At 37.4% G+C, this 27,363-nt stretch overlaps 7 protein-coding genes and 1 long non-coding RNA gene across 19 annotated transcripts; 5 read left to right on the top strand and 3 right to left on the bottom strand.

Annotated features, from left to right (window-relative positions):
- Positions 1-100: 100 nt before the first annotated feature.
- On the bottom strand, positions 101-7,794 carry Nup160 (nuclear pore complex protein Nup160). The gene is made up of 14 exons (XM_046623538.2): positions 7,510-7,794; positions 6,881-7,194; positions 6,694-6,787; positions 6,089-6,621; positions 5,140-5,943; positions 4,571-5,001; positions 4,192-4,413; positions 3,389-4,071; positions 2,958-3,302; positions 2,674-2,856; positions 2,396-2,562; positions 2,035-2,268; positions 1,769-1,872; positions 101-842 (listed from the first exon to the last, which is right to left on the bottom strand). Exons 1-13 carry the CDS (start codon positions 7,589-7,591, stop codon positions 1,771-1,773), a joined length of 4,194 nt encoding a protein of 1,397 aa, XP_046479494.1. The 5' UTR covers positions 7,592-7,794; the 3' UTR covers positions 101-842; positions 1,769-1,770.
- Positions 830-1,549, top strand: LOC124217690 (uncharacterized). Its single transcript, XR_011176934.1, has 3 exons — positions 830-926; positions 1,216-1,304; positions 1,525-1,549. It is a non-coding gene; the product is annotated as an uncharacterized lncRNA (long non-coding RNA).
- On the top strand, positions 7,113-9,277 carry LOC124217681 (solute carrier family 35 member E3-like). Of its 8 annotated transcripts, XM_046623611.2 has the most exons (7): positions 7,127-7,325; positions 7,724-7,937; positions 8,389-8,417; positions 8,504-8,656; positions 8,742-8,824; positions 8,955-9,093; positions 9,168-9,277. In XM_046623611.2, exons 4-7 carry the CDS (start codon positions 8,534-8,536, stop codon positions 9,234-9,236), a joined length of 414 nt encoding a protein of 137 aa, XP_046479567.1. In that variant the 5' UTR covers positions 7,127-7,325; positions 7,724-7,937; positions 8,389-8,417; positions 8,504-8,533; the 3' UTR covers positions 9,237-9,277. The 8 variants fall into 8 exon arrangements, with proteins under 8 accessions (XP_046479565.1, XP_046479564.1, XP_046479566.1 ...); XM_046623609.2 differs by having other exon boundaries at positions 7,113-7,325; positions 7,724-8,417; positions 8,955-9,097; XM_046623608.2 differs by having other exon boundaries at positions 7,119-7,325; positions 7,724-8,417.
- A 541-nt stretch (positions 9,278-9,818) lies between these two features.
- pont (RuvB-like helicase pontin) lies at positions 9,819-12,387 on the top strand. Its single transcript, XM_046623586.1, has 3 exons — positions 9,819-10,073; positions 10,567-11,242; positions 11,504-12,387. The coding sequence occupies exons 1-3, from the start codon at positions 9,933-9,935 to the stop codon at positions 12,055-12,057; spliced, it is 1,371 nt and encodes a 456-aa protein (XP_046479542.1). The 5' UTR covers positions 9,819-9,932; the 3' UTR covers positions 12,058-12,387.
- A 390-nt stretch (positions 12,388-12,777) lies between these two features.
- Positions 12,778-18,960, top strand: LOC124217647 (glycine dehydrogenase (decarboxylating), mitochondrial). Of its 2 annotated transcripts, none has more exons than XM_046623549.2 (10): positions 12,778-13,087; positions 13,371-13,449; positions 14,546-14,681; positions 14,865-15,255; positions 15,401-15,921; positions 16,004-16,286; positions 16,370-17,019; positions 17,094-17,560; positions 17,655-17,800; positions 17,950-18,960. In XM_046623549.2, the coding sequence occupies exons 1-10, from the start codon at positions 12,881-12,883 to the stop codon at positions 18,058-18,060; spliced, it is 2,991 nt and encodes a 996-aa protein (XP_046479505.1). In that variant the 5' UTR covers positions 12,778-12,880; the 3' UTR covers positions 18,061-18,960. The 2 variants fall into 2 exon arrangements, with proteins under 2 accessions (XP_046479505.1, XP_068991456.1); XM_069135355.1 differs by lacking the exon at positions 12,778-13,087 and adding an exon at positions 13,548-13,740 and having other exon boundaries at positions 13,395-13,449.
- Positions 18,150-21,450, bottom strand: LOC124217668 (HMG box-containing protein 4). Of its 3 annotated transcripts, none has more exons than XM_046623588.2 (5): positions 21,183-21,450; positions 19,505-20,043; positions 19,287-19,362; positions 18,784-18,969; positions 18,150-18,696 (listed from the first exon to the last, which is right to left on the bottom strand). In XM_046623588.2, the coding sequence occupies exons 1-5, from the start codon at positions 21,310-21,312 to the stop codon at positions 18,284-18,286; spliced, it is 1,344 nt and encodes a 447-aa protein (XP_046479544.1). In that variant the 5' UTR covers positions 21,313-21,450; the 3' UTR covers positions 18,150-18,283. The 3 variants fall into 3 exon arrangements, with proteins under 3 accessions (XP_046479544.1, XP_046479543.1, XP_046479545.1); XM_046623587.1 differs by having other exon boundaries at positions 19,505-20,049; positions 21,183-21,449; XM_046623589.2 differs by lacking the exon at positions 21,183-21,450 and adding an exon at positions 20,304-21,036.
- A 233-nt stretch (positions 21,451-21,683) lies between these two features.
- On the bottom strand, positions 21,684-22,824 carry LOC124217683 (U3 small nucleolar ribonucleoprotein protein IMP4). The gene has a single exon (XM_046623618.2). It carries the CDS (start codon positions 22,683-22,685, stop codon positions 21,750-21,752), a length of 936 nt encoding a protein of 311 aa, XP_046479574.1. The 5' UTR covers positions 22,686-22,824; the 3' UTR covers positions 21,684-21,749.
- Positions 22,825-23,170: 346 nt separating this feature from the next.
- On the top strand, positions 23,171-26,711 carry Plap (phospholipase A2 activator protein). 2 transcript variants are annotated; one of them, XM_046623559.1, is made up of 7 exons: positions 23,171-23,222; positions 23,286-23,385; positions 23,593-24,468; positions 24,670-25,000; positions 25,082-25,322; positions 25,415-25,836; positions 25,963-26,711. In XM_046623559.1, the coding sequence occupies exons 1-7, from the start codon at positions 23,207-23,209 to the stop codon at positions 26,287-26,289; spliced, it is 2,313 nt and encodes a 770-aa protein (XP_046479515.1). In that variant the 5' UTR covers positions 23,171-23,206; the 3' UTR covers positions 26,290-26,711. The 2 variants fall into 2 exon arrangements, with proteins under 2 accessions (XP_046479515.1, XP_046479514.1); XM_046623558.2 differs by having other exon boundaries at positions 23,177-23,385.
- The last annotated feature ends 652 nt before the right edge of the window (positions 26,712-27,363 follow it).

Genomic DNA, 27,363 nt, shown 5'->3' with positions numbered 1-27,363 from the left:
GTCTATCAATTCTTGAACTACGATTTTAGATGTAACTACAGTAGAGATAATTATTAGTACATACTTATGTCACCACAATGTCCGAGTGAATTAAATGATGCATTATAAACCATGTATATTTGATATAATGAATTATTAACACATGTGACAAGCTTGGTACGGAGGTATAATTTTTACAATGGTACAAAATGATTAATTAGAATGTAGCCATCCGAACTCAGTTATGACAAAAGATCGAAGAAACAATACGCTATATTGAAAGTTTGCATGAAAAACAGAGGTAGATCGAGCCAGAACTGTTTTTAAAGATTTTTTATCAGTTATTATCAATTTGGAATAATTACCAATAATTATTGTAAAAATATACATTGCCGAATTGTGTTTAAGCATCAATCATTAATTTAGAATTATCACTTATTGTAATGTATGATCACTTCATTTAAAACGACTGATTGATTCACATATTCTAAATATACTCGTAAAATATATAAAATTCCTCTTTGGCTGTGGCACAGACATTTTATAAATGTATACCAAAACCGTTTACAAAATTATGTTTTTATTGTATCATATCAATGAGAAATGATTATAAAACGGCTATTACAAAATTTGTACAAATTTCAAATTAAATACCGTTTAATGCTATCAACATTCAATCCATAAATACGATACTATCTGACTTTTTATACTTCATTAGTAAACTGGTAGAATGTGTACTGTTCAACAATATGAACAAATCTCTAGAACAACGATATCGTTGCAAAGCAATCACTTTGAAATCTATTTCATTGACTGGTTGAAAGGTGAGCAGCAGACGCTGAGGTATTATACCTCTCATTTCTCTGTAATCAAAATAAACACCAGTGTTACAAGAAGAGTTAGTGAGCCAGGATACAGTGGACACAACAATGGCTAGTATTACTGTGGTTCGTTTACTTTCAACTTTAAACTTTACAGTAGATACTCAAGTAGAAAGTAATGGAAATAAACCACAAAATTTATCAGTCCTGACCATTGACTGTAATTAACATTTAATCAGCCTAACCTATAACCCATAATTCTGAATTTCATTGTTAGTATGGTGGAGCCAAATCCTAATTTTGGTATGTTACAAAATTGCATAGTATTAAAACCAACGCCAACTTGTTTTCTTTCCAATTGTTCCTGATGTGAATTCTATCTACAACCTAATGCTTTTTTTTAATCAATTGACAGATGCTGAATTGAAACATCATTACTGGGCAGCATCGTTTCTTCTACCGTTTGGCTCGATTTTTGTCCTTGCTATCGTGGTTCTGCTAATGGTAAGATTATTCAATCTTCAAACGTTTCATACTGATTTTAGCCTTGAAGTTAGTGAAAACAATTTGCAATGTTTGTTAAAAGAAAACGAATTATTGGAAATATTTTAGGAAGTTAAATTCTTGTAATCAGAAAATGTGTTAGAAACCTTAGGTAACCATGTTTACTAGAATCGATTCATAGGTGATTAATGTAATTTAACCCGTTGGTTATTCTTTGTAGGTATTATTTAAAAGATGTCCATACGTAATAGCTGGAGTTGCTACATCACTACTTGCCATGACTGTTATATTCGTAATTATCACGTCCTTCAATAACACACCACTTTACTCTTAAAAATGTAGAAAAGAAAACGTGTTCACCCACATTTTCCAGAGGTTGCGATTTTTTCTTTTTCACTGGTAAAATGTGGTGCTGATTTACTGATCATCATTGTTATCCTACAATGTTCCGAAAATATACTTACTGTTAAACAACTCGACTGTTTATTTTCATTTGTATCATATCTTCTGAAACTCTGATAACTGTTTCGATGTAGTAGTCTAAGGTTTCTTTCAATTCTTCGTAGCTCTGAAATGAAAAGTAAAAGCTTACTATCAATAACAATAGTATACTTCAGCTCTACCAACAGCTGTGATCAAGTAACTCTAAGATAATAGGAGAAGATCGGAAAACCGCTGAAGGTAGAAAAAACTATTTTTGTAAATATTTTCCAACAAAATTGGTTTCTACCTCTATATACATGGGATCTGTTTTGCTAGCATGTTCAAGTTCTAGTAGAAGCAATTCTAATGTGTTCAATGGAAGCCACACAGCAGGTGACGTAGCTACCAGTGGTGTTGTCAAACCAAAATACTCTTTCCCTCTACCCAACACAGCACCAATGTATTCGAGAGCTATTGCATTCGCTTCTAAAAGTCGACCGGAATTTAAAATAAGTCTCAGAATTTCTGCCGCATTGCGTTCCTGAAAATAAAAATATAGGATATGAACTTAATTCGCTATTAATATAGTTAGGTCCATTTTTTCTGCAGTTTATCACTGCGAAAAGAATAATAGTCAATGAGTAAAAACACTTCGGAAGAGAAATTACTTTGTAAGAAGACATTAGCCACTGTGGAAGAAAGGCACCGTGATGCAGTAGATTTTTCGTAACAGCTTTGTGCAATTCACTGCTATTATCCCGTTCGTGTTTCAATGTGAGATGCTCCAATAATCTCCAAGCAATATTTGTGACATTCGAATCTGATACACCTTTATCTGTAAGAAATATATGCATTCCTTGAAATTTGTCGACCTTATACACTCAATGTATAATTCCATACACAAAAAGACATTGTGAAATTAGCAAACAAATAAATTTTAACTTACCAAAAATTTCGTTATGTATTAGCCAATCCCAAGCGTCAATGTCTTCTTGATAGCTCAGAGTTACGCATTGTGAGGCCAGATTTTCAAGTACAGAAGTTTTCGATAAACTAAATCGGTCACACAAGTGTAAAGCAGTCGTGTACAAACCAACATTGGATAAAATTGCGACAAGTTCGGACGGCCCTATGAAATTGTATAAGAACAATTAATCAAATATTCAACCGTGGACTATTCATTGAGTATATCCAAAGAAAGTCGATGTACATATTTTTAAGAAAACTCACCAGCACGTGCGATTGTTTGTAACTCCGGACTTAATTTGGCTAATTTTAATCTTGCTGTAACGATGTAATACTCATCTTTGATCTCTTTCAATTCTAACACTTCTACTTGTTTCTTCACTTTATAATGCAAAACTTCCCTGCCATCTATACTCCGTTTTTTTACGGGATCAGTTTCCCCTGATTGCCTTTGATCAGCCACAGGGCGCACAATCCATCTATATCTTTCCTTTACAAGATGCAGTGCATTGATACAAGCCAACAAACATCGAGACTGTTTTAGTATAATTGCAGGAGAATGGGATTCCTGTCCTAGTCGCATGCCTTGTTCGTACATCACTGAAGCAGCTGAAAAAATATGTATACATTACGAAATGTAATGATGCACAAATGGGAGCAAGAATGTATTTTCACTTGATACTAATGAATCGTACCTTTTCGCATGTTTCCCTTATTTATATGGAAGCTATAGAGAAAATTATAGTAATTATTTTCCATAAGATCCATACTCCGTGCCCTGCCTTCAATAATTCTTTCCAGATCTTCGTACATCTCGACATAAGGAAATGTAACTAATTCCAGTAATTTGTTCCTCTCAAATAATGTTGCTACTAGTTGCCTCAAGCAGTCAACTTTTCGGGAAGGATCTGGGTTAGAATTAAGCCAATGATATGCTTCTGTATGATGTTCGAGATTCAGATGTTGTCTAAATACGATTGAATGGAGCGTGGGCAAATTTGGGTTGTCATCTTCAGCTATTGTGATTGCAGTTTCTGCCAGCTCTATTATACAATCTGCGGCATTATGATGTTCAAACAGCTGGATCACCTTCAAGAAGTAATTAACTCGCATGCTACTTTCAGACACTATACAGGCATCTAGTAAGGTGCTGGCCAAAAATGTGTCTGTCAAAATCCCGTTGCACGCTCCAAGGAATTGATCACAGGCCTTGTGTGTTTCACCCATTTCAAGCAAAGACACTGCCATGATAAATTTGCGAGAGGCACTGTTCCATTCGCACCAAGTACTTAACATTCTAACGTACTCTTGAACAAGCAAATGCTGACAGCTTGATAAAAGCCATTCGGGAAAAATAAAATTTCCTGATATTGGCCAACTGTTTTGAAAAGTCAAGGAAAAAGAACTAACGTGATTCATTGGATTTCATTAATGTATCATATGTTTCATAGTGTGATTAGAAGTTATTTTCTCAGAAAACTCTTTGTTGAAAGGATACACGAACTGAGCCATCAGAGTAACATGTGTTAGCATACTTTCATGCCATGGTACAAGGCCACACGTATCAGTTATCGTATGAGCCATCAAAGTGTGGGCATGTTTTGCACCTCCGCTATGCATAAACAATTCTAAAAGAGACAATGATCTCTGTTGTCTCTGAACAATATTTACTCCGGAATCTGAAAGCTTTAAAAGGCTTAGATGCTGAATACTGGTGTCTCTGAAATTCAAATTGAAATATATTAATTTCACACATGGTTTCATAAATGCTAGGTACGAATGGATTGGATAATGTAGCATAGAAGAAATTGACTTTGAAGCAAACGAAAAGACTAGATTCTGCTAGAATCTCTAGTTACATAAAAATTTGCACTTACAGTAAAGTTTGAGTTGGTGACGAACTGGCGGTTGATTCACAAATCCACATAACTGCATAATACGCTTGTGTTAGAACAACTGTTCTAGGTGCCAGTGAAGAATTTATGGAGTGTAAGGACCTTGGATCAAATGCTTCAGGCCGCTTCAAAACTAATTGTTGTAGGATCAGCAGATTTCTACAGATTGAAAATCTGAGCTGAGTAATTTGCGATACGCTTTCAGTTATGGCTGACATTCCTAACTGGCTGCTGAACAAGTGACTGACATTCAGCAGGATTCGAGAGGCTTCCTGCACCTCATCGAGCTGCAATTTACTTGGTTGACCAAGATCATAAGTCAGTGCTTCTACCAGCATAGCCATCGCTTGTGAGATGTCATTGGTGTTCTCTATTTTACGATTTAATTCCGATTGAAAATCGTAATCGGATAACTGGAATAAAAAAAATGGCTTAGGTGACGTTATACTTAAGAACTTCGCAGAGTAAGTCTCAATTCTCTTCACTTGGTAAAGATAATAAATAAAATGGGCTTTAGGTAGTGTTACAAAAGCTTAAATAGAACTACTCACAGGGTCTTCAGTCTCTAGTACTTGTTTGCATAACAAATCTTCAATAATAATGTCTGGACTGCGTAAATGATATAGTTCGCGTTCAATTCCACTTTTCAAATCCTCAGTCAATTGATTGTCGAGCAAAACTAATGCGGACATCAATGTGATTAAATTTTGACAAGTATCTTCATCTTGGGACAAGACTGGTGTAGTACTGAATCTTTGCACATATGATTTGTCATTGCATAACATTAAATGTTCAAGCGCCTCCATTGGCCGTAACAGGGAAAACGCTGACTTTTTCAGCAAAACTGCCCCATATACATTTGGTAATAACAACAACCCAACAGGTTTTGTACCATTGGCGTAGTATTGAATTACACAGGAATAGAATTTGGACCAGCAGCGATTGGCTATCTCTAAATAGTCATCATCTGAAAGCTCGTAATCCATTACTTCTGCTTGAATTTGAGCTTCTACTGCCATACACACACGTTCCTTCAGAACTGCAGGAGACAGCGACGTGTCTGTTATAATGTTAGAGCGTCGATAAATGCTCAAGGCACGAGTTATGTCCGCTAACGGAAATTGACCAGGATGAAAAATATAGCCAATGTATGCCTGCCTTGGATCTGTTCCAGGATCACTCACGATGTAATCTCTGTCTGGCGGTTGCACTAGCACTGCAGTTTCCCATTCAGAGTTTACTTGTGCACCATTCAATGGTAGCCTTGCATGTGTCACGGCTACTGTGTCCATATCTGTCGTTCGCCACACTGCCCACAGTCGAGTTGGTGTGAAGGAAAAATCGACCAAATGTTGCTACACAATAACGATTAGGGTGTTATGTTTAAATGGCAATAATGAATTTGAAAAACTAACTAATTCACCAATAGATGTTCAAGTGGCGCGTGAAATTCTTCATCTTGAAAAAGTTTGAAATTTGCAGCAATGATTGTATACTTACATCTGGCGCAAATAAAGTACAAATCCTGACAAATTTGAAGAGTCCAGCATCCTGCAGTGGTTTAAGGATGCTAAACTCGCATCCAGTTCCAAATTTTAAAAATGTTCCCAAATAAAGTTCATTGTCATTGACTCCAACTGTTTTTTTCAAAATGTGTCCTTGCACTCCCTGCAAAGGAACTCTGCTGTCCATGGCAATATCTGCAACTGCCACACACTGGGCTTTACTGCAGGCCCACATCCTGACATTTCCTTCCCGACATAGAGCGAAAAGGTACATTTCGTGACCATACGAATGTAGGACAAGCGACATTGGGACGTGTCCTTCAGAATTACGGCCTCTAAAAGCAGTCGCGATGCCGGACAGAAATCGGGGAACAATTGAATCTTGTTTCAATTCAGTTGTATGAGTAAGCCCAGTCATTGTATCAAGACGGATTAATAAAATGTTTCCAGTGCTGTATGCGAGCGCAAACAATGCTTCTTCTTGAGGTAAAGTCAGCCATGAGGCTGCTGCATGTGGCACTGATGTGTCTAGAATAGAGAAACATTTCAAATGAATATTTTCAAACATTATAATATTGGTAAGTACAAATGTCAGCTTACTCGTTGTCCCTGTATTGGCATTAACAATATTTTTCGATGCATCGTTAAGGATTGATGGAACACTAAGGTCCGGGTGAGAGCTCAATACATGTTCCTGCAAAGGATATGAAAATGAATAAAACTGAAGATTTTAAGGTATCAGAAAAAGAAGATTAAAATTAAGTGTGTGACAAAATATTGGTCCTACCTGTCGATGTATTTTATCTGGATGTGGAAAAGTGAGTTTGTGAACACTGGATACAGTGACCACTAATATCACAACAGAGTTAACTGTCTCATGTATAGAAATTCCATCCAAGAGTGGCCGGTCCGTAAATTTGTATCTTACTTTACAGTTGGCAAGATTCACATCTAGACTGTGCTCGACAAGTTCAAGAACGTCGTGGGATATGCGCCAGTAGATGAAACGATTTCTTGTAAAATGCTTAGTGCTGTCTTTGTAAGAGTATCCGCCCGCTCTCTCAGGGACTTTTATATCTTGTAAAGTACTTTGACTACCGCCTGTAATAAGCGAAGAGTTACTGAATAGTATTGAACCAGAAAAAAAAATTAAGGGTTGTGACAGTTATACTGTACGAATTTTTATTGAATGCAATAATGCTCATCATCAGAGTATCAACAATAGTAATGAGGTATAACATTTGTTGGGACGTAAAACATAAAAGGAAAAATACGTGTCCGTATAAATAGGAGATAAACGGAGTGTTTGAATGTCATACATGTTTTATCGAGCGTAATTATTAATCGGTTCATACAAGGAATGCGAAAAATAATTCTTCATCGGAAGTTTGTGTGATAGAGGTTAGGTTATCTCACCGGCATTTATCACGATTTCTTTCCACTTCTCCGGTAATGTTTGATCGGGTATAACTTCCCTGTAACCAAGAGGGAACTCCATGTTGTCGGTTGCTATAAGTTTCTTTCAGATATTAACCATATTAAGGAATAATATTTGAAAAACCTTTAGCCCAATCTTCATGCCCAAAAAAGACGCTTTTAGTTGCTAAAATTTCCGCGCGCGGGTTTTCAGATCAATTGGCGCGCAGCTCGAGGGGAGTTTCGTCGTCATGGAAACCCCGGTAGATGGCAGCAGTGTTCGACAAAACATATACAATTGAATACATAACCCTAACTTGGATGAAGTAAAGATGCTCAACCTAACCTGTAACCGGTGACGTAAATATCAGAGAATATTTATCGCGCCATAAAGATCTCAATAATAGTCTGAGAAAATGAACAAAAGAGTATTAACATTTCTCTGTTCAGTACTAAATATATTTTTTTCAATACTTATTGTATTGTTAAATAAAATGGTGTACGTGAGGATTGGATTTCCAAATGTCACCCTGTCCATGATACACTTTGCAATAACATTTCTTGGGCTAATCATTTGTGAAAAATTGGATGTATTTTGTATAAAAGATGTTGCCATTAAAGAAATGGTACCTATCGCCCTAACTTTCTGTGGGTTTGTTGTCCTTACTAATCTGAGTCTGGAACACAACACGATCGGCACTTATCAAGTTACTAAAATGCTTACAACCCCCTGCGTCGTTGTTATGCAGGCAATATGTTATAAAAAGAAATTCAGTTTGCTTGTTAAACTAACATTAATACCCATCATAGCTGGAGTTGTCATCAACTTTTATTACGACATTAGGTTTAATATTCTTGGGACTATTTACGCTACTCTAGGTGTTATTGTTACATCTCTGTATCAAGTTGTAAGTAGGATAACTCTCAGTGCTTTATGATGAATTCCGTAACCTGTTTCATACTTGAAGCTCATGGTTTTGCACATTTTTTCCAGTGGGTCAGCAGAAAGCAAAAGGAATTCCAAATGGATCCTATGCAGCTCCTTTATTATCAAGCACCGTTATCTGCAGCAATGCTGTTTGTGATCGTACCATTTCTGGAACCCATTGGTAACACCCTCCAGCATAGCTGGACATTTACAGATATTGTAAGTTGAAAGACACTTTGACTACTTTTCAATACTAAAGTTTAAACATTTGCTACCTAAAGGGATAATTTTTTTATTTCCGCAGCTGATGGTGCTGCTATCGAGCGTCGTAGCATTTTTTGTGAACTTAACATCGTACTGGATAATAGGATACACATCACCATTAACGTATCCTTATTCAAACAAGGAATTGTTATTTTAAATGAAATTTTTTAATTCGATGAAAAATTATTATCTACCCAATTTATTTGCCATGCGCACAGCAATTCTCAATATGTTCTTACATAAAGTTTTCCAGTTATAATATGGTTGGACATTCGAAATTTTGCCTTCTTTTACTTGGTGGCGCTATTATATTCCACGAATCACTTGCACTGAATCAGGCTATCGGAATTACTCTGACGTTGATTGGAATTGTATTATATGCTCGAGTCAAGGCAAGTATGTGTTTTCACCGTGCTGGTAAATTTACGGTGTGAAATTTAATCAAATATGGTCTTTTTGTTTACAGATGAAAGACGGCATATCGAATATTTCACGTTTGACATTGGAAGAAGGCAAGCCACTTTATAAGACGTAGCACTTGAACAGAAAAATAATAAAAAGAAAATTGTGATACAATGTGCCGATTTTATTATTTATTTAATATTTCCCTTACTCAAACCTAAGAATATTGAACAAATAGATCTTTTATGATGATGATATAACAAAAGTTTCAAAATATGTCCAATCTGTTCTGAATTCTTTGAATACAATTTTCCCCACCTAGGACCAATCAAATTTTTTTTCCTTCACCCTATTTTCTCAAATATATTTAAACTGGGTGAAAAAAAGTGTCTGTTCTGTTCGCCAATAGCATTAAAATTAAAAATTATTGCAAAAGCAGGTCGAAGTCATACCTAGGGCTGAACACTGAGTGCAGTATTCAAAGAAATGTAATGAAACTGTCAAATTATATTGATTTATTAGCTTTTATCCCAGGTAAATCGGACCCGACGGTTGAGCTGCAATTTGGGCTTATATACTGAATGTAGGAAGATCATAGTACTCGCGAGATTGATGTAAAAAGCTGCAGACATCTGTTGGTAAAAGGCATAACTTGATGGGATGAATCCGATTGGATGATGTCGTATGTACGTCACATGCCTACCGACGCATGAAAACGGTGAAAACATAATTCACCGCGGCAAACAAACGTAGAACGTAGTAACACCGCACGCCGCGTGAGAGACTTGAAATTGCTTGAAATTTTGCAAAATTTATTTAATTATCAATAATGAAGATTGAGGAGGTGAAAAGTACGGCAAAAACCCAGAGAATTTCTGCACACACGCATATTAAAGGTCTCGGTCTTGACGAGAATGGTATTGCGATTCAGATGGCTGCCGGTCTCGTCGGCCAAGAAATGGCAAGAGAGGTTAAAAAAAATTTTCAATTATTTATTCCACACCTACTTCTACCCGTGGATATCGTTTGAACTTAATGTTGTGTGCCTGTGTTTTCATTTTTATTTAAAATTCAAACCCGTTCCTTCTCGTGTCGTCGTCTTATAGATATATCAAAACAACATCGTACAATCTAACCTAACCTCACATCACTGAAAACTACATACTCCAAAAAGCAAAATACAATATCAGATTTAACAACGGTTTAGAAATATCTCATAAACTCAACAATCTATGTGATACTTGGGTATTTATACTCTTACCGTTCTGAATGATATAATAAACTTCTTGCCCAGTGCCACTGATTTGTTCAACCGCTGTTGAAACAACTATTTCATCATTTATTTCTTTCCTTTGTAAATTGATCATTGTCGCTAACCCACAGCTTGAGTTATAATAACCAATTGTTCATTACAGAGAATTATTTTATTTTTACCTCATTCTTGAATGACATTAATTCTACAGGCTGCTGGTGTTGTCGTCGATATGATAAGATCGAAGAAAATGGCTGGGCGAGCAGTCCTGCTTGCAGGACCACCTGGAACAGGGAAAACAGCAGTTGCCCTTGCAATAGCGCAGGAACTGGGTAACAAAGTGCCATTTTGTCCGATGGTTGGTTCCGAAGTATATAGTTCAGAGATAAAAAAAACAGAGGTACTTATGGAAAATTTTAGACGAGCTATTGGGTTGCGAATAAAAGAAACCAAAGAAGTCTACGAAGGTGAAGTAACGGAGCTGACGCCTGTGGAAACTGAGAACCCAATGGGCGGCTATGGAAAGACAGTTTCCCATGTGGTTATTGGGTTAAAAACTGCTAAAGGAACAAAACAGTTGAAACTTGATCCATCTATATACGAATCTCTCCAAAAAGAAAAGGTTGAGACCGGCGATGTAATTTATATCGAGGCAAATAGCGGGGCTGTGAAACGACAAGGACGTAGTGACAATTTCGCAACGGAATTTGACTTGGAAGCAGAGGAATACGTGCCTTTGCCCAAAGGTGATGTCCACAAAAAGAAAGAAGTTATCCAGGATGTCACGCTGCATGATTTAGATGTCGCTAACTCTAAACCACAAGGAGGACAGGACATCATGTCAATGATGGGACAACTCATGAAGCCCAAGAAAACTGAAATCACCGGTAAAATTTGATTACTTAAGTGCAGATTTCTTTTAGAAATATATTTTTTTCTCGTAATCATTATCAGTATTGTATTGATCAAACTTCAAGTATTGATTACTGTAGTTATATGCCTTAGCAACAGACAGTTCTGAATCTCATCGAATTGTCACCGAATATTTTGAACTTCTCAAAAGAAAAGTTGCAGATGATAAAAATTGAGTGACACTTTACAAACCGGATGAGTCTCTATTTTTAAATGTGTTACATGTATATTTTCAGATAAACTGCGGAAGGAAATAAACAAAGTTGTGAACAAGTACATCGATCAGGGTATCGCAGAACTGGTACCTGGAGTTCTGTTCATAGACGAAGTACATATGCTGGATATTGAGACATTTACATATCTCCATCGTGCTTTAGAAAGTGCAATTGCTCCAATAGTTATATTTGCAACAAACCGTGGTCGTTGCATCATCAGAGGCACAGAAGACATTGCTTCGCCACATGGAATACCACTCGATTTACTCGATAGATTACTAATCATAAGAACTTTGCCATACTCGAGAAAGGAAATTGAACAGATTGTTAAATTGCGGGCTACGACGGAAGGCTTACAAGTTGAAGACGAAGCTTTGCAAACTCTGGGTGACATTGGAACTAGGACAACGCTAAGATATGTCGTTCAGTTGCTTACACCAGCTGCATTAACTGCCAAAGTTAATGGAAGAACTGTGATTAAGAAAGAAGATGTTGAGGAAGTCGGAGCTTTGTTTTTGGATGCTAAATCATCGGCTAAAATCCTGACACAGCATAAAGATAAATACATGAAATAAACGTGTTGCGTTGTTAATCCTGAGACTCGAATATTATTGAACAAATTTTTAGATTCGACGTGGTTATTTTGTTTCTGAATACAATTGTAGCAGTTTTACAATTAGTTTCACATGACTTTTCTGAATGAAAAGACTATCACGAAAGAATACACATTCGCCAGAGAAAATACAACTTATATAAATGTGTTCCAATTACCAATATGTTGTAAATTTAAGATTCCCATAATTGTGAATTGTCTGCAATTTTCCAGTTTTATGTACTTCATATTTAGATTGTAATATGTTATGTTCCATAGACCATGTCAATAAAATTCTTTCATATCCTGCGAATTTATCAGTGTACTGTTATTAGATATAAAACTAAATTTCATTAGCCAAACAAGATGCTGCAAGCAAAATGGATTATATAAAATAGTACAAGCATTTGGTAATGGAATGAAATATTTTTTTGACTAATAGGAAAGCAAAGATTTCATTTGAAAAAGCGATTTCAAGTTATCGCAGATGTGAATAACATTCCGCAATGCACTAACACAGTGTAATCTCCATTAACTGATAAATTATTGCATTTCAGTCGCATTTTCATTGACATAGTCTAAGAATCTCCGCATTGTGCCAAGGTCAACAAAGTTCAAATCGCAATCGAGAGACGCGCACACATCACGTGGCGTCATCGCCTTCAAGTGGTATAAAATCTCAGCTCACGTTTTAAACTCTTAGTTACGCACGGTTTAATAAGAGAGTACAGAGTTCGTTACCAATAGCAGGGAAAACAAGTTTCTAAATATCACTATCAAGTATTAATTTGAAATAATTTAACACGATGCAGTCAATAATTAAAGTTTCTACCTGTTCCCGACTTTTACACACTCAAAAATATACGATCAAGTATGCACGAGCCTTAGTTTCAAACAGTATTAATTTATCCAATTTCGAGAAGTTATTTCCAAAGAGAGAAGAATTCCAAGTAAGACACATTGGACCAAGGGAACATGAACAATTTGAAATGCTCGAGACTATTGGGTTTAAGGTAAAACTGAAGTTTCATGGACATGTTTGATGATTTACGTTCATATTTTACAATAATCACGGAAACATTATTTTCGCAAAATTAGTTATTTGAAATGTTTTGCAACAGTGCTGTCTTTGTTGAATATGTAAATGTACATATTACACAGATGAAAATCCACTGTAACTAACTGAATTCCAAAAATACTGATACAATTTACAAACTTGTATAATGAAAAGTGAAACAAACGTTTCAAATCTTTGTAAAATCTAACTAAACTAAAGAACATTTTTCTTCATCTTAGAGTTTGGATGAATTGACACGATCTGCTGTACCAGAAAAAATTTGCTTGAACGAGCCTTTAAAAATAGAGGAGCCAGTTAGTAAGTACAATATATTTGAATTTCTTAATAAACTCATAATCAAGGAAAAAAGAGAATTGTGTCACATACATTGTTTTCAATTCACGCCTTATTTTTAGTATATCATATCCAGTGTCTCAATGGAATTATAATTCATTTCAAAACATCTTTTTATGGAACAAGATTGTTGAAAGTGATAAACTAACTACGTATTTGGAAACGTACTTGATAAGTGTAAACAAGTTTGACAGAGCCCCCAGCAGAGACAGAGGGTCAAGTGTATTCATTGGGTTATCACAGGGTTGCTAATACGTAAGCTTTGCATATAAGTGGATGCCTGCATGTTATTCATGTTGCGCCACACATATTGTGCGATCTACTCGTAATAATTAAGTATAGTACTTTGCCAATCGAATAGCTTAGAGGTCTGTCCGTGAGATTTTTTTTCAGAGCCGTGACGATTGCATTAAACTCTTCTAATTTCACACTTGACAATTTGGTGAGATTCAATTCATCACCGATAAAAATATAGAGTTAAAAAATTCAGTTTTACTATTTCTCCTCAATGAAATTTTTCCATGCAGACACGAGTTGGATAGCATGTAAAAATATCGCGTTATTTATGCGGAGAAATGATATTGCACATTAAACATGAGAAGTGGAATGAATTGATAAGAAACATAATACACACAATCTAGTATGGTTATTCGAATAACAAATTGTGGTAGAACACGTGAGGTCAGATAGGGGACACGAGAGTTGAGTTAATCGCATAAATGAATGTTCCATAGCTGATATAATCACTTTTTATAAAGAGCATACTTATCTTCGGTCAAGAGGTGAAACTGTGACTTGAGATGTGTACTCACGTACTTTTCCTATCAACATCTGACAATTTTCGTAATTGATTTTGTCGAATTTAATAACAACTTAGAACAGACTCAAATAATTTTATCATCTCGTCGGTGATGACTCGTATTTACACATATATTCATTCCGAATATCAAACCTAATTCTCTCACAATTTCTTTTGGCAATAATCACGAAGAAAGAAAGAAATTTTGATTACTTGAATACTTATTAATTCCGTATCCACGATCAAATTTTCCATTTCCAGATGAGTATGAATTAATTAAAAGAATTCGAGAGGTCTCGGAAAAGAATCAAGTTTGGCGTAGCTATATCGGTATGGGGTACCATAACTGTAGCGTCCCACATACAATATTGAGAAACATATTCGAGAATCCAGGATGGTAAGCAAACTTATCATTTAGTACATGGTTATTATTATGTGTCAGAGCACCAATTTCGGCAACAATTGTTTGTGTGTACTACAATCCATCAATAAACTATTAATAAGAATCTTAACTGAATAACGTTAAGAATCCTATCGAAGTTAACTAAAACGTATTCATATTTGACAATTACATTCCTAGGACGACACAGTATACGCCCTACCAACCAGAAATTTCTCAGGGGCGATTGGAGGGGCTTTTAAATTACCAAACTATGATTTGTGAGCTAACAGGGATGGAAGTAGCGAATGCTTCTCTTCTGGATGAGAGCACTGCTGCTGCGGAAGCGATGTCGCTTACTTACAGGCATACTAGAAGAAAGAAAATGTTTTTGTCTGATAAATTACATCCCCAAACGATAAATGTTGTTGTAACAAGAGCTACATCGCTGGGACTGACCATCGAAGTTGGAGATGTATTTAAAGTTGACTTGGCAAAAAAAGATATTGCTGGAATTCTTTTACAGTATCCAGATACAACAGGGCAGATTCGCGACTTCTCAAATGTTGTTGAACAGGCCCATGCTAATGGAGTAAGCGATATTTCTTGCATAGAACAATGTGGTTGATTGCCCAAATATGAAATACGTTTCAGATCTAAATTGTCCACAATTCATTTAGATATCGCTGTGTCGTTGCAATCCCTTATTAAAGTATCTTGAATTTTCTCTTTTACAGACCTTGGTGTGTGCAGCGAGCGATTTGCTTTCCTTAACATTGATCAGACCACCCAGCGACTTTTCAATTGACATATGCATTGGTACAAGTCAGAGATTTGGTGTCCCACTGGGATACGGGGGACCACATGCAGGGTTCTTTGCTTGTCGTCGAAGCCTAGTAAGGTTAATGCCAGGAAGGATGATCGGTGTAACAAGGGATGCCAATGGTGTTGACGCTTATCGTCTAGCACTTCAAACCAGAGAACAACACATCAGAAGAGACAAGGCTACAAGTAATATCTGCACTGCTCAAGCTCTACTCGCCAACATGTCCGCTATGTATGCAGTTTATCACGGACCATCAGGATTGAGAGATATAGCAACCAGAGTGCATAATCTAACTGCAGTTCTCGCTGGTGGACTAAAAGCGGGAAACAACAAAGTCCAAACCGAACACTTCTTTGACACAATCACTGTACTGCCTCGAGATGATCAAGGAACTGTAAGAAAAAGAGCAACAAAAGCTAAAGTTAATTTGAGGTAAGCAAGTGTAGTGTTATAGTAATCAAGACCACGTAGATGATGTATAATCTTATTTCCTACAACTATTGCGATTTTCAAGGTATAACGATGACGGGTCAATTGGAATAGCATTTGATGAAACGACTACACTGAAAGACGTTGATGATCTTCTCAAAATATTTGGCTCAAAGATGACGGCTAAAGAAGTTGTAGAAAGTGATTCGAAAGGAATTTACAGCATCATTGACTCCCCATTTATGCGTACAACACCTTACTTGGTGCACCCAGTTTTCAACACATATCATTCTGAAACTCGAATTGTACGGTACATGAAGTCTTTAGAAAATAAGGACGTTTCTCTCGTGCATAGTATGATTCCACTGGTAAGTGAAAGCTGGAGTGAAACATTGGTCAAAAACGCTATTTACGTTACAGCATGCTCATAAGTTTTCAATTTGAATTGCAGGGCTCTTGTACAATGAAATTGAACTCAACAACCGAAATGATGCCATCCAGTTTCAAAGGTTTCACTGATATACATCCTTTCGCACCAATCGAGCAGGCCGAAGGATATCAGCAACTCTTTATGGAACTTGAAAAGGATCTTTGTGCCATAACAGGCTATGATAGGATTAGTTTTCAACCAAACAGTGGTGCGCAAGGTGAATACGCAGGATTGAGAGCTATCCAGTGTTATCACGAATCGCGGGGTGATGCCCACAGGCAAGTTTGTCTGATACCAGTTTCTGCACACGGCACAAATCCAGCTTCAGCACAAATGGCAGGGATGCGTGTTGAGCCGATTCATGTGAGAAAAGATGGTTCTGTCGACATAGTTCATTTACAGGAAATGATAGATAAATACAAAGTGAATTTATCCTGTCTAATGATCACTTATCCATCCACCAATGGTGTCTTCGAAGAAACCATTGCCGATATTTGCGAAATGGTCCACAACGGTGGAGGGCAGGTATACCTTGATGGAGCTAACATGAATGCACAGGTTGGACTGTGCAGACCTGGTGATTACGGAAGCGACGTTTCACATTTAAATTTACACAAGACATTTTGCATTCCACACGGCGGTGGAGGACCTGGCGTAGGGCCAATTGGGGTGTAAGTAGTACAAGATGATTCTCAAAAATTGACTAAAATCAAACTGGGCATGATGAGGATTTTTTCGTTTATAGCAAAAAACACCTCGCACCATTTCTACCTTCTCATCCCATTATCAACCCACTGGCTGATGACACGGATGGCGGTAAACAGAGTTTAGGAACAATTTCTGCGGCACCTTACGGCTCGTCCGCGATTTTACCAATTTCATGGGCCTACATAAAGATGATGGGACCGAAAGGCTTGCGGAAGGCAACTCAAGTAGCAATTCTCAATGCCAATTATATGAGCAAGAGATTAGAAGGTCATTACGTGACGTTGTACAAGGGGACCACTGGTCTCGTAGCACATGAGTTTATCATTGATGTGAGAGATTTCAAGAAAACTGCCAATGTCGAGGCTGTTGACATTGCTAAGAGACTCATGGATTATGGTTTTCACGCGCCAACAATGAGTTGGCCAGTCACTGGAACTTTGATGATAGAGCCAACCGAGTCAGAGGATAAACCAGAGCTTGATAGATTCTGTGAAGCTTTGATTAGTACGTTTTCGTTAATAAGTTACTATTGTTTACTGGCCTCTAAATAATTCTACATACTGTTCTTCATTTTTCAAATAATACTATCCCCTTACAGGCATCAGGAACGAAATTCGGGAAATAGAAAATGGTAAACTAGATTCCCAAATAAATCCTTTGAAAATGGCACCACATACCCAGGAGCATGTTGTTTGCTCAGAATGGAACAGGCCATATACGCGCGAACAAGCTGCCTTTCCCGCTGTAAGAAATTAATAGACTATTAGTATCTTCAACTTTTCTTTCTCAAACACTGGAAGAATTTCAGATCCTTACCTTCTCAATTAGTTATAAAAAAGTATAATTTTTCTGTGCACTTAATCGTTTTTAAAATAAATGTTTTATTGTTGCAGCCATTTGTGAAAACCGATACAAAGATCTGGCCGAGTGTTGGAAGAATTGATGACATATACGGCGATAAGAATCTGTTCTGTACATGTCCACAGATTCTGCCGAAATATTAGTTGCCCATAATTAGTGCTATTTATTTATGTGTAAATATTTAATGTAAGATTAGGATTTAAGATTGTACTAGACATATCATCTCGACTCATTAACTTCAGCATAGCATATATTTATTGTATGACGTCTCATAAGCACAAGTATCAAACAATTTAATTCGATAAAAGCTATATTTTTCATAATACAATGCTGTATTTTCACTTCTTTGCATTAGTGACACTATGCCTACAGACCGGGCATGATGTACGCAATATTGTCGAGCATTCGAGAAAGTGTTTGAGGTTTTGCACCATCTGTCTCTGGGACTTGTTGCGTAAGACAGATTAATGGACCAAGAGCACAGAGTAGTGAGTCTAACAGAACCGAAAGACTACCTGAAACCGCTATTTGGCCCTCGTGTTCTTTTAATCGTTCACCAATTATCGTCAGACTTTCACCAAGCAATTTCAAATGAGCAGCTACATCCACAGGCTGCATTCCTATCACTTTGTACATTCCTGTTCCAATGACTGGCTCATTTACTAGATCTTTACCACCACGATTAGATGGTGGTGAAACTGGAATATTTCCTACCACAGAAGGTACTCCAAGCTGTATTGTCTTTTTTGAAGGGGAAGGTTTTGTTTCTTTACCGTTTCCTGAAAATTGACCAAAAGTTAACTTAATATTGGCAAACCAGCTTCGTAAAAATTGAGCTTTCAGATGATCCTCAACATGTCCTTTACCAATTTTGTTAATGAATTTCTTTTTCGATGAAGGTGGAGGCATTTTCCATACTGATTCATCTTTGACTGCGATTGCTGCGCTGGGCTTTGACGCTAGACGTTTCGCCCGTCTTCTCCAATTGTACTTTTCCAAGTTCGGCACAGTTGCCCATAATTCACCAAGACGCTTTGAAATAGTTGCAAAATCTGAAGCAATCAATAGATCTCTTTCAACATGTAACCGGAAAGTTGTTCATTTTCACGATACATAAGATCAATTAAATAATTGATATTGAAGATTGTCATATCATAAAAAAACAGTAATATTTATCAACGTTTGAAACCTTCTCAATGAAAAGAGACGTAAGGAACATCATACCAAATCTTTAAAAAATTATATCTTACTTCAGAGCATAACTAGCCACTATTTTTATCTACTAAATAGCGAGCATAGTATACGATTTTACTGCAGCGAGCATAGTATACGATTTTACTGCAGCGTATCAACATCAATATTCACTCACCCATTTCAGGATATTGCTTCATTAATTCGTGTCTTATCTCTTTTGCCCACAGCATATAGGCTGTGAAGCGTGTTTTCTGTAAGATGAAATTTTATTCATTTATCAATCAAAGAGCAAAGCAACATTCCATATGGTTAATTTTAGGACGATTTGTCTCTCTTACGTTTGAAAAGTAGTCATGAATAATTGAAAAGTAAAAGATATTATAGTTTACTTACACCCTTATCCTTTCGTTGAGCCTTCATTCTGCCAATAATCTTACCATCCTTGATAATTAATTTCTTCTTGCACTTCTCAAGCATGTACAAACTATTTGCCTGTGAGGGAGCTTCCTGACCGGGTGGTTCAAGTCTCCTGAATCCAGTTTCTCTATCATCAATCAATAAGGGATCCACTTCATCATCACTACCAGATTCTAAGCTATATCTTTCCTCTTCGTTCATTGCCGTATCATCTTCAGAATAAGAGCCAGAGGAGTGTCCTTCATTTTCGGACAACGGCTCAGCCTTAACTCTGCCGATGTGGGATCCAGAATTTTTGCGTTGCCGTTGAACAGGGGCGTCTCCATGCTGAGATGAATGACTTTGAGTAACTTGCTGACGATGCGCCTCATAACGCTCTAGCAAATGCTGTGCGTGTAACTGTTGGGCTTTTTGTCGTTTGTATTTATTGTCTGCTATGTCATCAGGAGACTCAAAGTCCATAAGTTTAGAGGACTTTTTACGCACGCGACCACTACGTGATATCCCTGTAACCTCTAAATCTGAAATGTAAAGCCAACTAGATCTTGCCAAAAGAGGATCAGGGATAAAAACACATCGCATTACATCTAACTACGCTTTTAAATCCAAATGAAAGACTTCAAAACTACCAAACTATTGAAAAGTAGGATTCACTACGCAAATTGGATTTACTGGTCAGAACTGATGAAGGGTCGGCCTATATATTGGGTGTAACTCAAATAAAGTATTACTTGCAGCAACTTTCTTGCCAAAGTTAATTACGATGTAAACTTACAGGGTTGTTGCAAAAATTTTTTTTCCAGATTCTCAAGCTTAACCAGTTTTCAGGAACAAAGAGATGATTTCTCTCAGATTGTTTCAAAGTATAGAAATTTAGAGTTTCAATACGTCAAAATTATCACATTCCAACTTAAACAATTCTAAATTTCTTTTAGCAATAAGAAAATGCTTATCAAGTTAAGTGAGATATGAAATTATTTGGGAACCATTGAATGAACAAAGTCCAATAGCACCCTGTAATACTGTTTTAAATTTCAACTTTACACAATTTACTTTGTTATTCGCAATTATAATAATAATATTGATTTGCAGACAGCATTTTTTGAACACAATACAAATGTATTACTCCCTACGAACAGAAATCTAGTTCTCAGGTCCCTCTTTATTTCATAGGATGATTGACTCAAATTGAGTGGCTTGACTTTAGAATGGGATTAAATTTCAGGGTATTTAATAGAATTCTTTGGCTACATAGAAATTTTCACGTTTGCGACGACCCTGGTATTGGAAAATTTTACGTGCGACTTATTGTGAAAAATTTGGTAACATAATATGCGAAAATTTGTTCTAAATATTCGTAAAGTTGAATTAAATAATTGAATGTTAATTTATCGATCCGTTCCAAACTGCGCTCAATTTACGCGCTGATGAATTAGTTCCAACGCCGACCGCGACAAATACACAAGCGCTATCTACGTGGCAAGAGAACGAGAAACTACATGATACGGAGAATAGGCTAAATCGCAAAAACGAACGTTACTACTAAATGAATAAAATCCATGCGCCAATGTCTACGTAAATTTTGACACAGTAGTGTTTAGGATGCAGCTAAGCTAACCAAATTGCTTATATACGCGTTTTGGACGTATCTCACCATCCGTTTTTTGATGACGTTTCGGGGACGCGAACGATTCCATTTCGTCGAGCTGGTCGAAATGCTTCTTACGCCGCTGTGCTTGGGGGTTCTCAAGTTTTGGTACTTGTTTTCGAATGTCTGCCTGCATGACGGGGTTGTTTAAATTAAAACAAGCTTCAAGTTTAGTTAAATGATCGTACTTCTTTTTCAGTGCTCGTAATTAAATTAGACCAATTTTACACACACACAATTACCCTGATCTTTTAAAAACAACTGCAGCGTTGCAACCGAAACTGTAGTGCGCATGATCCGTCCATCTAGGTTGAATTACTGTTTCGTGGCGACTCGATTTGCGCGCGAAACTGACATCATCAATGAGTTATTAATAATTGTAAATTACTTGAAAAAGCGCAGATGATTCAAACATTCAATATTTTCCATTTAATGCACTGAATATCGAGTTACATAATGTTTAGAAAAAATTAAAGGTTAGATTTACGGTAAATGAGAAAAAGGCAATTTCATAGCTGTACATACAAAATTCATTTTATTAATAAAAAACCATATGTCTGACTTGAAGTGCATCTAAAAGTCATCTTCCTGTTGCCACCCATCTTCCTCAGATAAAAACCGTCTTTTATGAGTAGTATTCATGTACGGTCGCAACGCCCACTCTGAATCAGCAGCAGCAGCATTGTCTAATGTGCCCAATTTGATTTCGTACAATTTAAGTTGAAACCTGGGACCGACTTCAGACATTTCAATATCCTTGCCATTTATTTTCTTGTAATTATGATGACGGAATGAAATATAGTCGTCGTGATTAGCAAAAGTGATTATCCTTTTGCTGTCCTCCTTAGGTACAGGAAACAAATGCTTTAATATGCTGACAGTCCTCTGTCCCAGTTTAGTTTTAAAGTTGTGAAATATTAAATGCGGATACTGTTCAGACATTGTTCCAATGTCTGGAATATCGTGACGCATGACGACGTCTGACATGGTGAAATAGGCTGTAGGTCCGTAGGGCAGATGGCAGATAACCAGGGTGTCTGGAATCCCTCTATGCTCGTGCACCATGATAAAATCGGTCACGTCATTGGCACGACAGGCGTGAATTAGCTGTTTCATTTCGTAATTACCGCGATTCATCCTTTGGGAGTTTGGAAATATGAGTCTGAGCTCTTTGACGAACATTTTCAGCCGCGAGCTGGGGTCTCGCGATGTCGTTATAACTATTTTCGGGTCCTCGACACCTGCCCATCGGTATTCGTCGTCCTCGTGCGTGCCGATTGCTCCTCCCATCTCCGTACTGATCGCTACGGCCATTTCGGGGCCTGCATCTTCCCACTCGATTTTTTTTTGCAAATGCAATGCATTCTTCCTTAGGTCGTGATGGATCGGAGTATTCTCTTCTAGGCTATGTTTTAACCTCTCTTTCTTGTCCTGGATCGTCTTCATTTTGTCCTGTACTGACTTTCGATAGAGGTATTCCCGCCTCAGTCGCGCTTGTCTTCTCAACATCTTCGATTTTTCGTTTTTATCAACCCTTTAGCACACAATAATGCGTTATTTATTTTTCACAATTTGCGAGGCTGCCGTCAAACAAGCATCAAATCCGATGCAACACACGTGTTTTGCTACTCGTATTCCATAGGTTGAGTAAAAAGTAGAGAACTTACGCTACAGCTAGATATGAATAGCTAGACATCGGGCAATTCTCGAAGTTTTTAAATTCGTCTCAAATTCGGTTGAAGCGTGAAATCAACGTGCTATAATTATGAACGCATCTTGTAAAAAACGAACAAGGCTATGCAGTCTACCGTACAAATAATGATATTTTCCACGCGTGTTGGAGTACGTTAATTATTTATTTCACGTTTAAATCAAATTTGACTCAGAGTTTCAGCCCTTTTTAAAGTTTTGACTCACGGCCACCAGCAGAGCGTTGCGGACACCTAAGACAACGAATTTGATGAAAATTTCGGACAATGTGCGTTACTACATCGCCCGTGAACACAGGCGTGGATGACAGTAGATGATAGATGCAGTTTTATAGTGGTTCGTACAATCAATTTTGATAGATCATGGAAGAAGCACCGTATAAATTAAGTTCCGTGTTAGTTGGTCACAGTTCTGATGTGCGAGCTGTAGCGGCATTTAAGGATGGAAGTCTGGTGTCAGTCTCGCGCGATAAAACCGCTCGCCTTTGGAGGCCGAACGAGTATGTCGAAGCTATAACCTATATTCCTTTGAATGTTCCACAACGAATTATTATTGTCCCTGTGATCGAGGCAACGTGTAAATGAGGGATTTTCTTTTCATTGGCAAGCTCCCCGTTTGGTTGTTCCATAGTTGACTAGCGAACGGAAATTCGCTTCGTTGCTCAGGTTTTCATGATGCTTGACCCTCCGCAATAATTAACTTTCAGATTAAATGCCGGATACACGGAATCCGCAGTGCTAAAGGGTCACAGCAACTTTGTGAGTTCAGTATGCGTAATAAATCCCTCTGAACAATTCCCGGATGGCTTTGTAATTACTGGGAGCAATGACAACAATATCTGCATTTACCTGCCTGGGGAAGAGAATCCGCTGCACACTATAAAGGCGCACCAAAACACTGTGTGCAATTTGAGTGCAGGTAAGGAGGAGGGAACATTCCTATCCAGTTCGTGGGATCTTACAGCAAAATTATGGCATATCAACAAGCTGGATTCACCACAACTGACTCTGACCAGTCACACGGCAGCTGTCTGGTGTGTGGCAGATTTGGCCAATGGCGTCATAGTCTCAGGATCGGCTGACAAGCTGGTTATAGCCTGGCGGAGAAATGGCACCATACTCCACAAGTTCTCAGGACACACAGATTGCGTTCGTGGAATATGCGTGATCAAGGACGAAGAGTTTTTGAGCTGTGCCAATGACGCAACCATTCGACATTGGAGTGTATCCCTAGGGACTTGCCTCGGCACTTACTGTGGGCACACGAACTACGTGTATGGAATAGCATCGACTTTTCTGCTGGGCGGTTCACATGTTGTTACTTCCGGAGAAGATAGGACTGTTAGGATTTGGCACAACGCTGAAATCCAACAGACTTTAACACTCCCTGCGCAGTCCATATGGTCAGTTGACATTTTGCCAAATGGAGACATTGTCACTGGATCTTCCGATGGATTAGTTAGAATTTTCTCTGCTAAACCTGAACGTTATGCCGATGCTGCAACTTTGCAACAGTACGACGAGGCCGTCGCTAATACCCAGCTTAATGCTGAGCAGGAGTTGGGTGGCATCAAGATTAGTGAGTAGGTATTCTTCCCTGTTTCTTGTCAAATTTTTCTTTCATCTTTGAATATTACTTCTGGAAGGAAAGGGTGTACGTTTAATCCTACGCATCATTGACTTGTTCTAAAATGACATAATTTTAGAATGATTGTGCGAAATTTTTAACATCTTATGTATTTTGATCAAAAACATTAACAATGATGATTCCTGGTGACCCACAGTCTGCCAGATGCCAAAGCTCTACATCAACCTGGACAAAGAGATGGTCAGACAAAAATGATAAGAGATGGAAATACCGTCAAGGCTTACAGCTGGTCGCAATCAAGCAAACAGTGGCAACATGTGGGAGATGTGATGGGTGCCTCTGGTGGTAGTCCAGCCACATCTGGTAAACAATTGTATAATGGTATGGAGTACGACTACGTTTTCTCAGTCGACATTCAAGACGGTGTTCCACCTCTAAAGTTGCCTTACAATAATGGCGATGATCCTTGGTGTGCGGCCCAAAAGTTTATCCATGATAATAACCTTAGTCAACTATTTCTTGAACAGGCAAGATATCAATTTTATCAAACAAAATGTCTTATGCACATGGCTTACGAAGACCCTTCAATGACATTTTCCTGTTTGCAGGTGGCAAACTTCATTGTAAATAATTCTCAGTCTGCCCCAGTTCTGAACGCCGAACCCCAGTTCGCTGATCCTTTTACAGGAGGAAATAGGTACATACCAGGATCTGGAATTCCTGGAAGAACATTACCAAATAATGTGCCAACACCGTCGGCTAGCTCTTCCAGTAGTTCTGTGTCGCAGACATACATACCGCATACTACCTATTTGAAATTGGAGCAAGCCAATGTTCCAGCTATCACTGGTGATGAATGATTGCATATTTTTTGCACATAAAATACCAGTAATTTTGTTACTACTAAAAATATACAACAAATAATTTGTTAAAATTTCCAGAAAAATTACTAGAGTTCAACAAAAAGATTGACAATGGCATTCACACAGTTTCGGAGGAATGCTTAGACCCATTTGTAAAACGATTGTGCAGTCAAAACGGAGACGAGGTTGGAGCTGATCCAATTGAAATGTTGAAAATATTTTTGAATTGGCCAAATAACTTGGTGTTCCCAGCACTGGACCTTGCAAGGCTGGCTGTACTTCGACCAGATGTTAACTCGCAGCTATGCAATGACGGATTATTGGCGGTGCTGAGGCGGCACATCAAAACTGATGCACTTCCAGCTAATCAAATGCTAGCTTTTCGAGTACTAGCTAATATGTTCTGCCATAGTAAGGGTGAAGCATTGGGTCTACATTATAAAGACGAGTTACTCAAGACGATACTCGACCTTTCGTCTCTTGGAAGTAAACATAACCAGGTATAACCGGTACTTCAACATTTATTCTGACATGCGGGACGGTTTGATCAGCGCCAACGTTCTTAGAGCTTCTATCCATACATGTTTTCAATCCTACAATTAATCAATTTACAACTGTTGTTTCAGATTGCGATAGCGAGTTACCTGCTTAATCTAATAGTGGCATTGAATAAACTTGACGATACACCTGGCAGAACAAGGGTACTTAATGTGATGTTTGCCGTTTTGCCGCTCTTGACTGAGCCCGAAGCAATATTCAGAGGGCTCGTTGGGTTGGGTACAATTTTGGCAGCAACACCAGACCCCGAGGATCGTGATAAATTAATTACAGCTGTGCGACAGTGCGAAAGTGCACTGGCTGTTATCAAGACAATGTCCGAATGTTCGACCAATAGCCCTGCACAAAATAAACTTTCTAATTGTTCCAAGCAAATTATTGATCTAATTATGTAAAGAATTCTTACTGTCAAACTTTCGTATTTTTAATACTGAAGGAGAAAATATTCATTCGGCAATTCGGATTTCTCAAAATAATTAAACTCACGATTTCTTCGTAATTGGTTATGAGAGACCTAGTTACTCGAATAGTCTACATAAAATTTTTAGGCAACAAATTCATAGCTTCTCGAAATGATTTGGCTCCAATTCGTGGAATTGGGACGGTTTCTTGTTCACGCGAGACCTGCATCAATTATGTAATGTTCATTTATGATAATATTTTTGCATTATTTACTGAATTGCTGTGTGAATGTTGATTGATTACATCCATTACATGTACAGTGTGTAGTAGAATGTGCTACGTGTTACCCATTAAAATTAGCATCATTTGGAATAAAAGCAGTGTTCAAATTTATCGAGAGCACTTTTAAATGAAAGAGGCGAAAAATTATTTAATGATTGTCCCACAACTCTAGCATTGCTGGAGAAAATCTTACGTCTGCGTGTGCTACCAAATTTGACAATAATTGCGACCTTTGATACAAGAATTTTTCTAGTTTTTTTTTTTTTTTTTTTCTTTTCTCCTAAGCAACCCACAGGGAGTAGTTTTTAATTTATCAGTGAACTTTACTTCCCATGCAATGTCTTGAATTCAATGCAGATCACGTTTTTTTTTTAGTATTTGATTCAACATTGTCAGCATTGTAAGCTTCTATGATTTTTCTATTTAATTCGAATAAAATGCCGAATAGTTTAACGGGGAAATTTGGAGTGACAGAGAAATTGATGACATGTAATAGTGACAGTGATAAAACAAAAGTCGCACATGAGGTAAGATAACTTGTATATCTAAATAAAAATGAGCTCAAATATGTACAACGACGAATATAAAATAATAATTTATGTAATATACATATTTGATTTAATTCTTCGGACGTTCAATCCATTAAACATACAACAGACAACGGTGTAGTAGTAGAATATTGTTATTATAGTAACGTCAAATATATATTTCCTTAACAGATAAACGATCGGTCTTGAGTGATCAAGAGCCGGTTCATCTTAACTTTGTAATTAGTTACATGAAAA

The sequence above is a fragment of the Neodiprion pinetum genome, chromosome 4, assembly GCF_021155775.2.
Source record: "Neodiprion pinetum isolate iyNeoPine1 chromosome 4, iyNeoPine1.2, whole genome shotgun sequence".
Lineage (NCBI taxonomy): Eukaryota > Metazoa > Arthropoda > Insecta > Hymenoptera > Diprionidae > Neodiprion > Neodiprion pinetum.
This window is presented reverse-complemented; position numbering and strand designations above follow the sequence as displayed.

Excerpts from the sequence above, each read along its gene's own strand:
- Nup160 (XM_046623538.2), bottom strand. The coding sequence starts at position 7,591 with ATGGAGTTCCCTCTTGGTTACAGGGAAGTTATACCCGATCAAACATTA. Across the intron at positions 5,944-6,088 it reads GTACTTTATTTGCGCCAGAT|CAACATTTGGTCGATTTTTC; the intron begins GTAAGTATACAA and ends GTTATTGTGTAG. Across the intron at positions 4,072-4,191 it reads ACTCTGATGGCTCAGTTCGT|TTGGCCAATATCAGGAAATT; the intron begins GTATCCTTTCAA and ends TTTTCAAAACAG.
- LOC124217681 (XM_046623608.2), top strand. The coding sequence starts at position 7,926 with ATGAACAAAAGAGTATTAACATTTCTCTGTTCAGTACTAAATATATTT. Across the intron at positions 8,825-8,954 it reads GGATACACATCACCATTAAC|TTATAATATGGTTGGACATT; the intron begins GTATCCTTATTC and ends AAAGTTTTCCAG. Across the intron at positions 9,094-9,167 it reads TATTATATGCTCGAGTCAAG|ATGAAAGACGGCATATCGAA; the intron begins GCAAGTATGTGT and ends TTTTGTTTACAG.
- pont (XM_046623586.1), top strand. The coding sequence starts at position 9,933 with ATGAAGATTGAGGAGGTGAAAAGTACGGCAAAAACCCAGAGAATTTCT. Across the intron at positions 10,074-10,566 it reads GCCAAGAAATGGCAAGAGAG|GCTGCTGGTGTTGTCGTCGA; the intron begins GTTAAAAAAAAT and ends TTAATTCTACAG. Across the intron at positions 11,243-11,503 it reads CAAGAAAACTGAAATCACCG|ATAAACTGCGGAAGGAAATA; the intron begins GTAAAATTTGAT and ends GTATATTTTCAG.
- LOC124217647 (XM_046623549.2), top strand. The coding sequence starts at position 12,881 with ATGCAGTCAATAATTAAAGTTTCTACCTGTTCCCGACTTTTACACACT. Across the intron at positions 17,561-17,654 it reads ATTCTGTGAAGCTTTGATTA|GCATCAGGAACGAAATTCGG; the intron begins GTACGTTTTCGT and ends ATCCCCTTACAG. Across the intron at positions 17,801-17,949 it reads AACAAGCTGCCTTTCCCGCT|CCATTTGTGAAAACCGATAC; the intron begins GTAAGAAATTAA and ends TTATTGTTGCAG.
- LOC124217668 (XM_046623587.1), bottom strand. The coding sequence starts at position 21,312 with ATGCAGGCAGACATTCGAAAACAAGTACCAAAACTTGAGAACCCCCAA. Across the intron at positions 19,363-19,504 it reads CTCAACGAAAGGATAAGGGT|AAAACACGCTTCACAGCCTA; the intron begins GTAAGTAAACTA and ends TTCATCTTACAG. Across the intron at positions 18,970-19,286 it reads GAAGCAATATCCTGAAATGG|ATTTTGCAACTATTTCAAAG; the intron begins GTGAGTGAATAT and ends TGATTGCTTCAG.
- LOC124217683 (XM_046623618.2), bottom strand. The coding sequence starts at position 22,685 with ATGTTGAGAAGACAAGCGCGACTGAGGCGGGAATACCTCTATCGAAAG.
- Plap (XM_046623558.2), top strand. The coding sequence starts at position 23,249 with ATGGAAGAAGCACCGTATAAATTAAGTTCCGTGTTAGTTGGTCACAGT. Across the intron at positions 25,001-25,081 it reads GTCAACTATTTCTTGAACAG|GTGGCAAACTTCATTGTAAA; the intron begins GCAAGATATCAA and ends TCCTGTTTGCAG. Across the intron at positions 25,837-25,962 it reads TTGGAAGTAAACATAACCAG|ATTGCGATAGCGAGTTACCT; the intron begins GTATAACCGGTA and ends CTGTTGTTTCAG.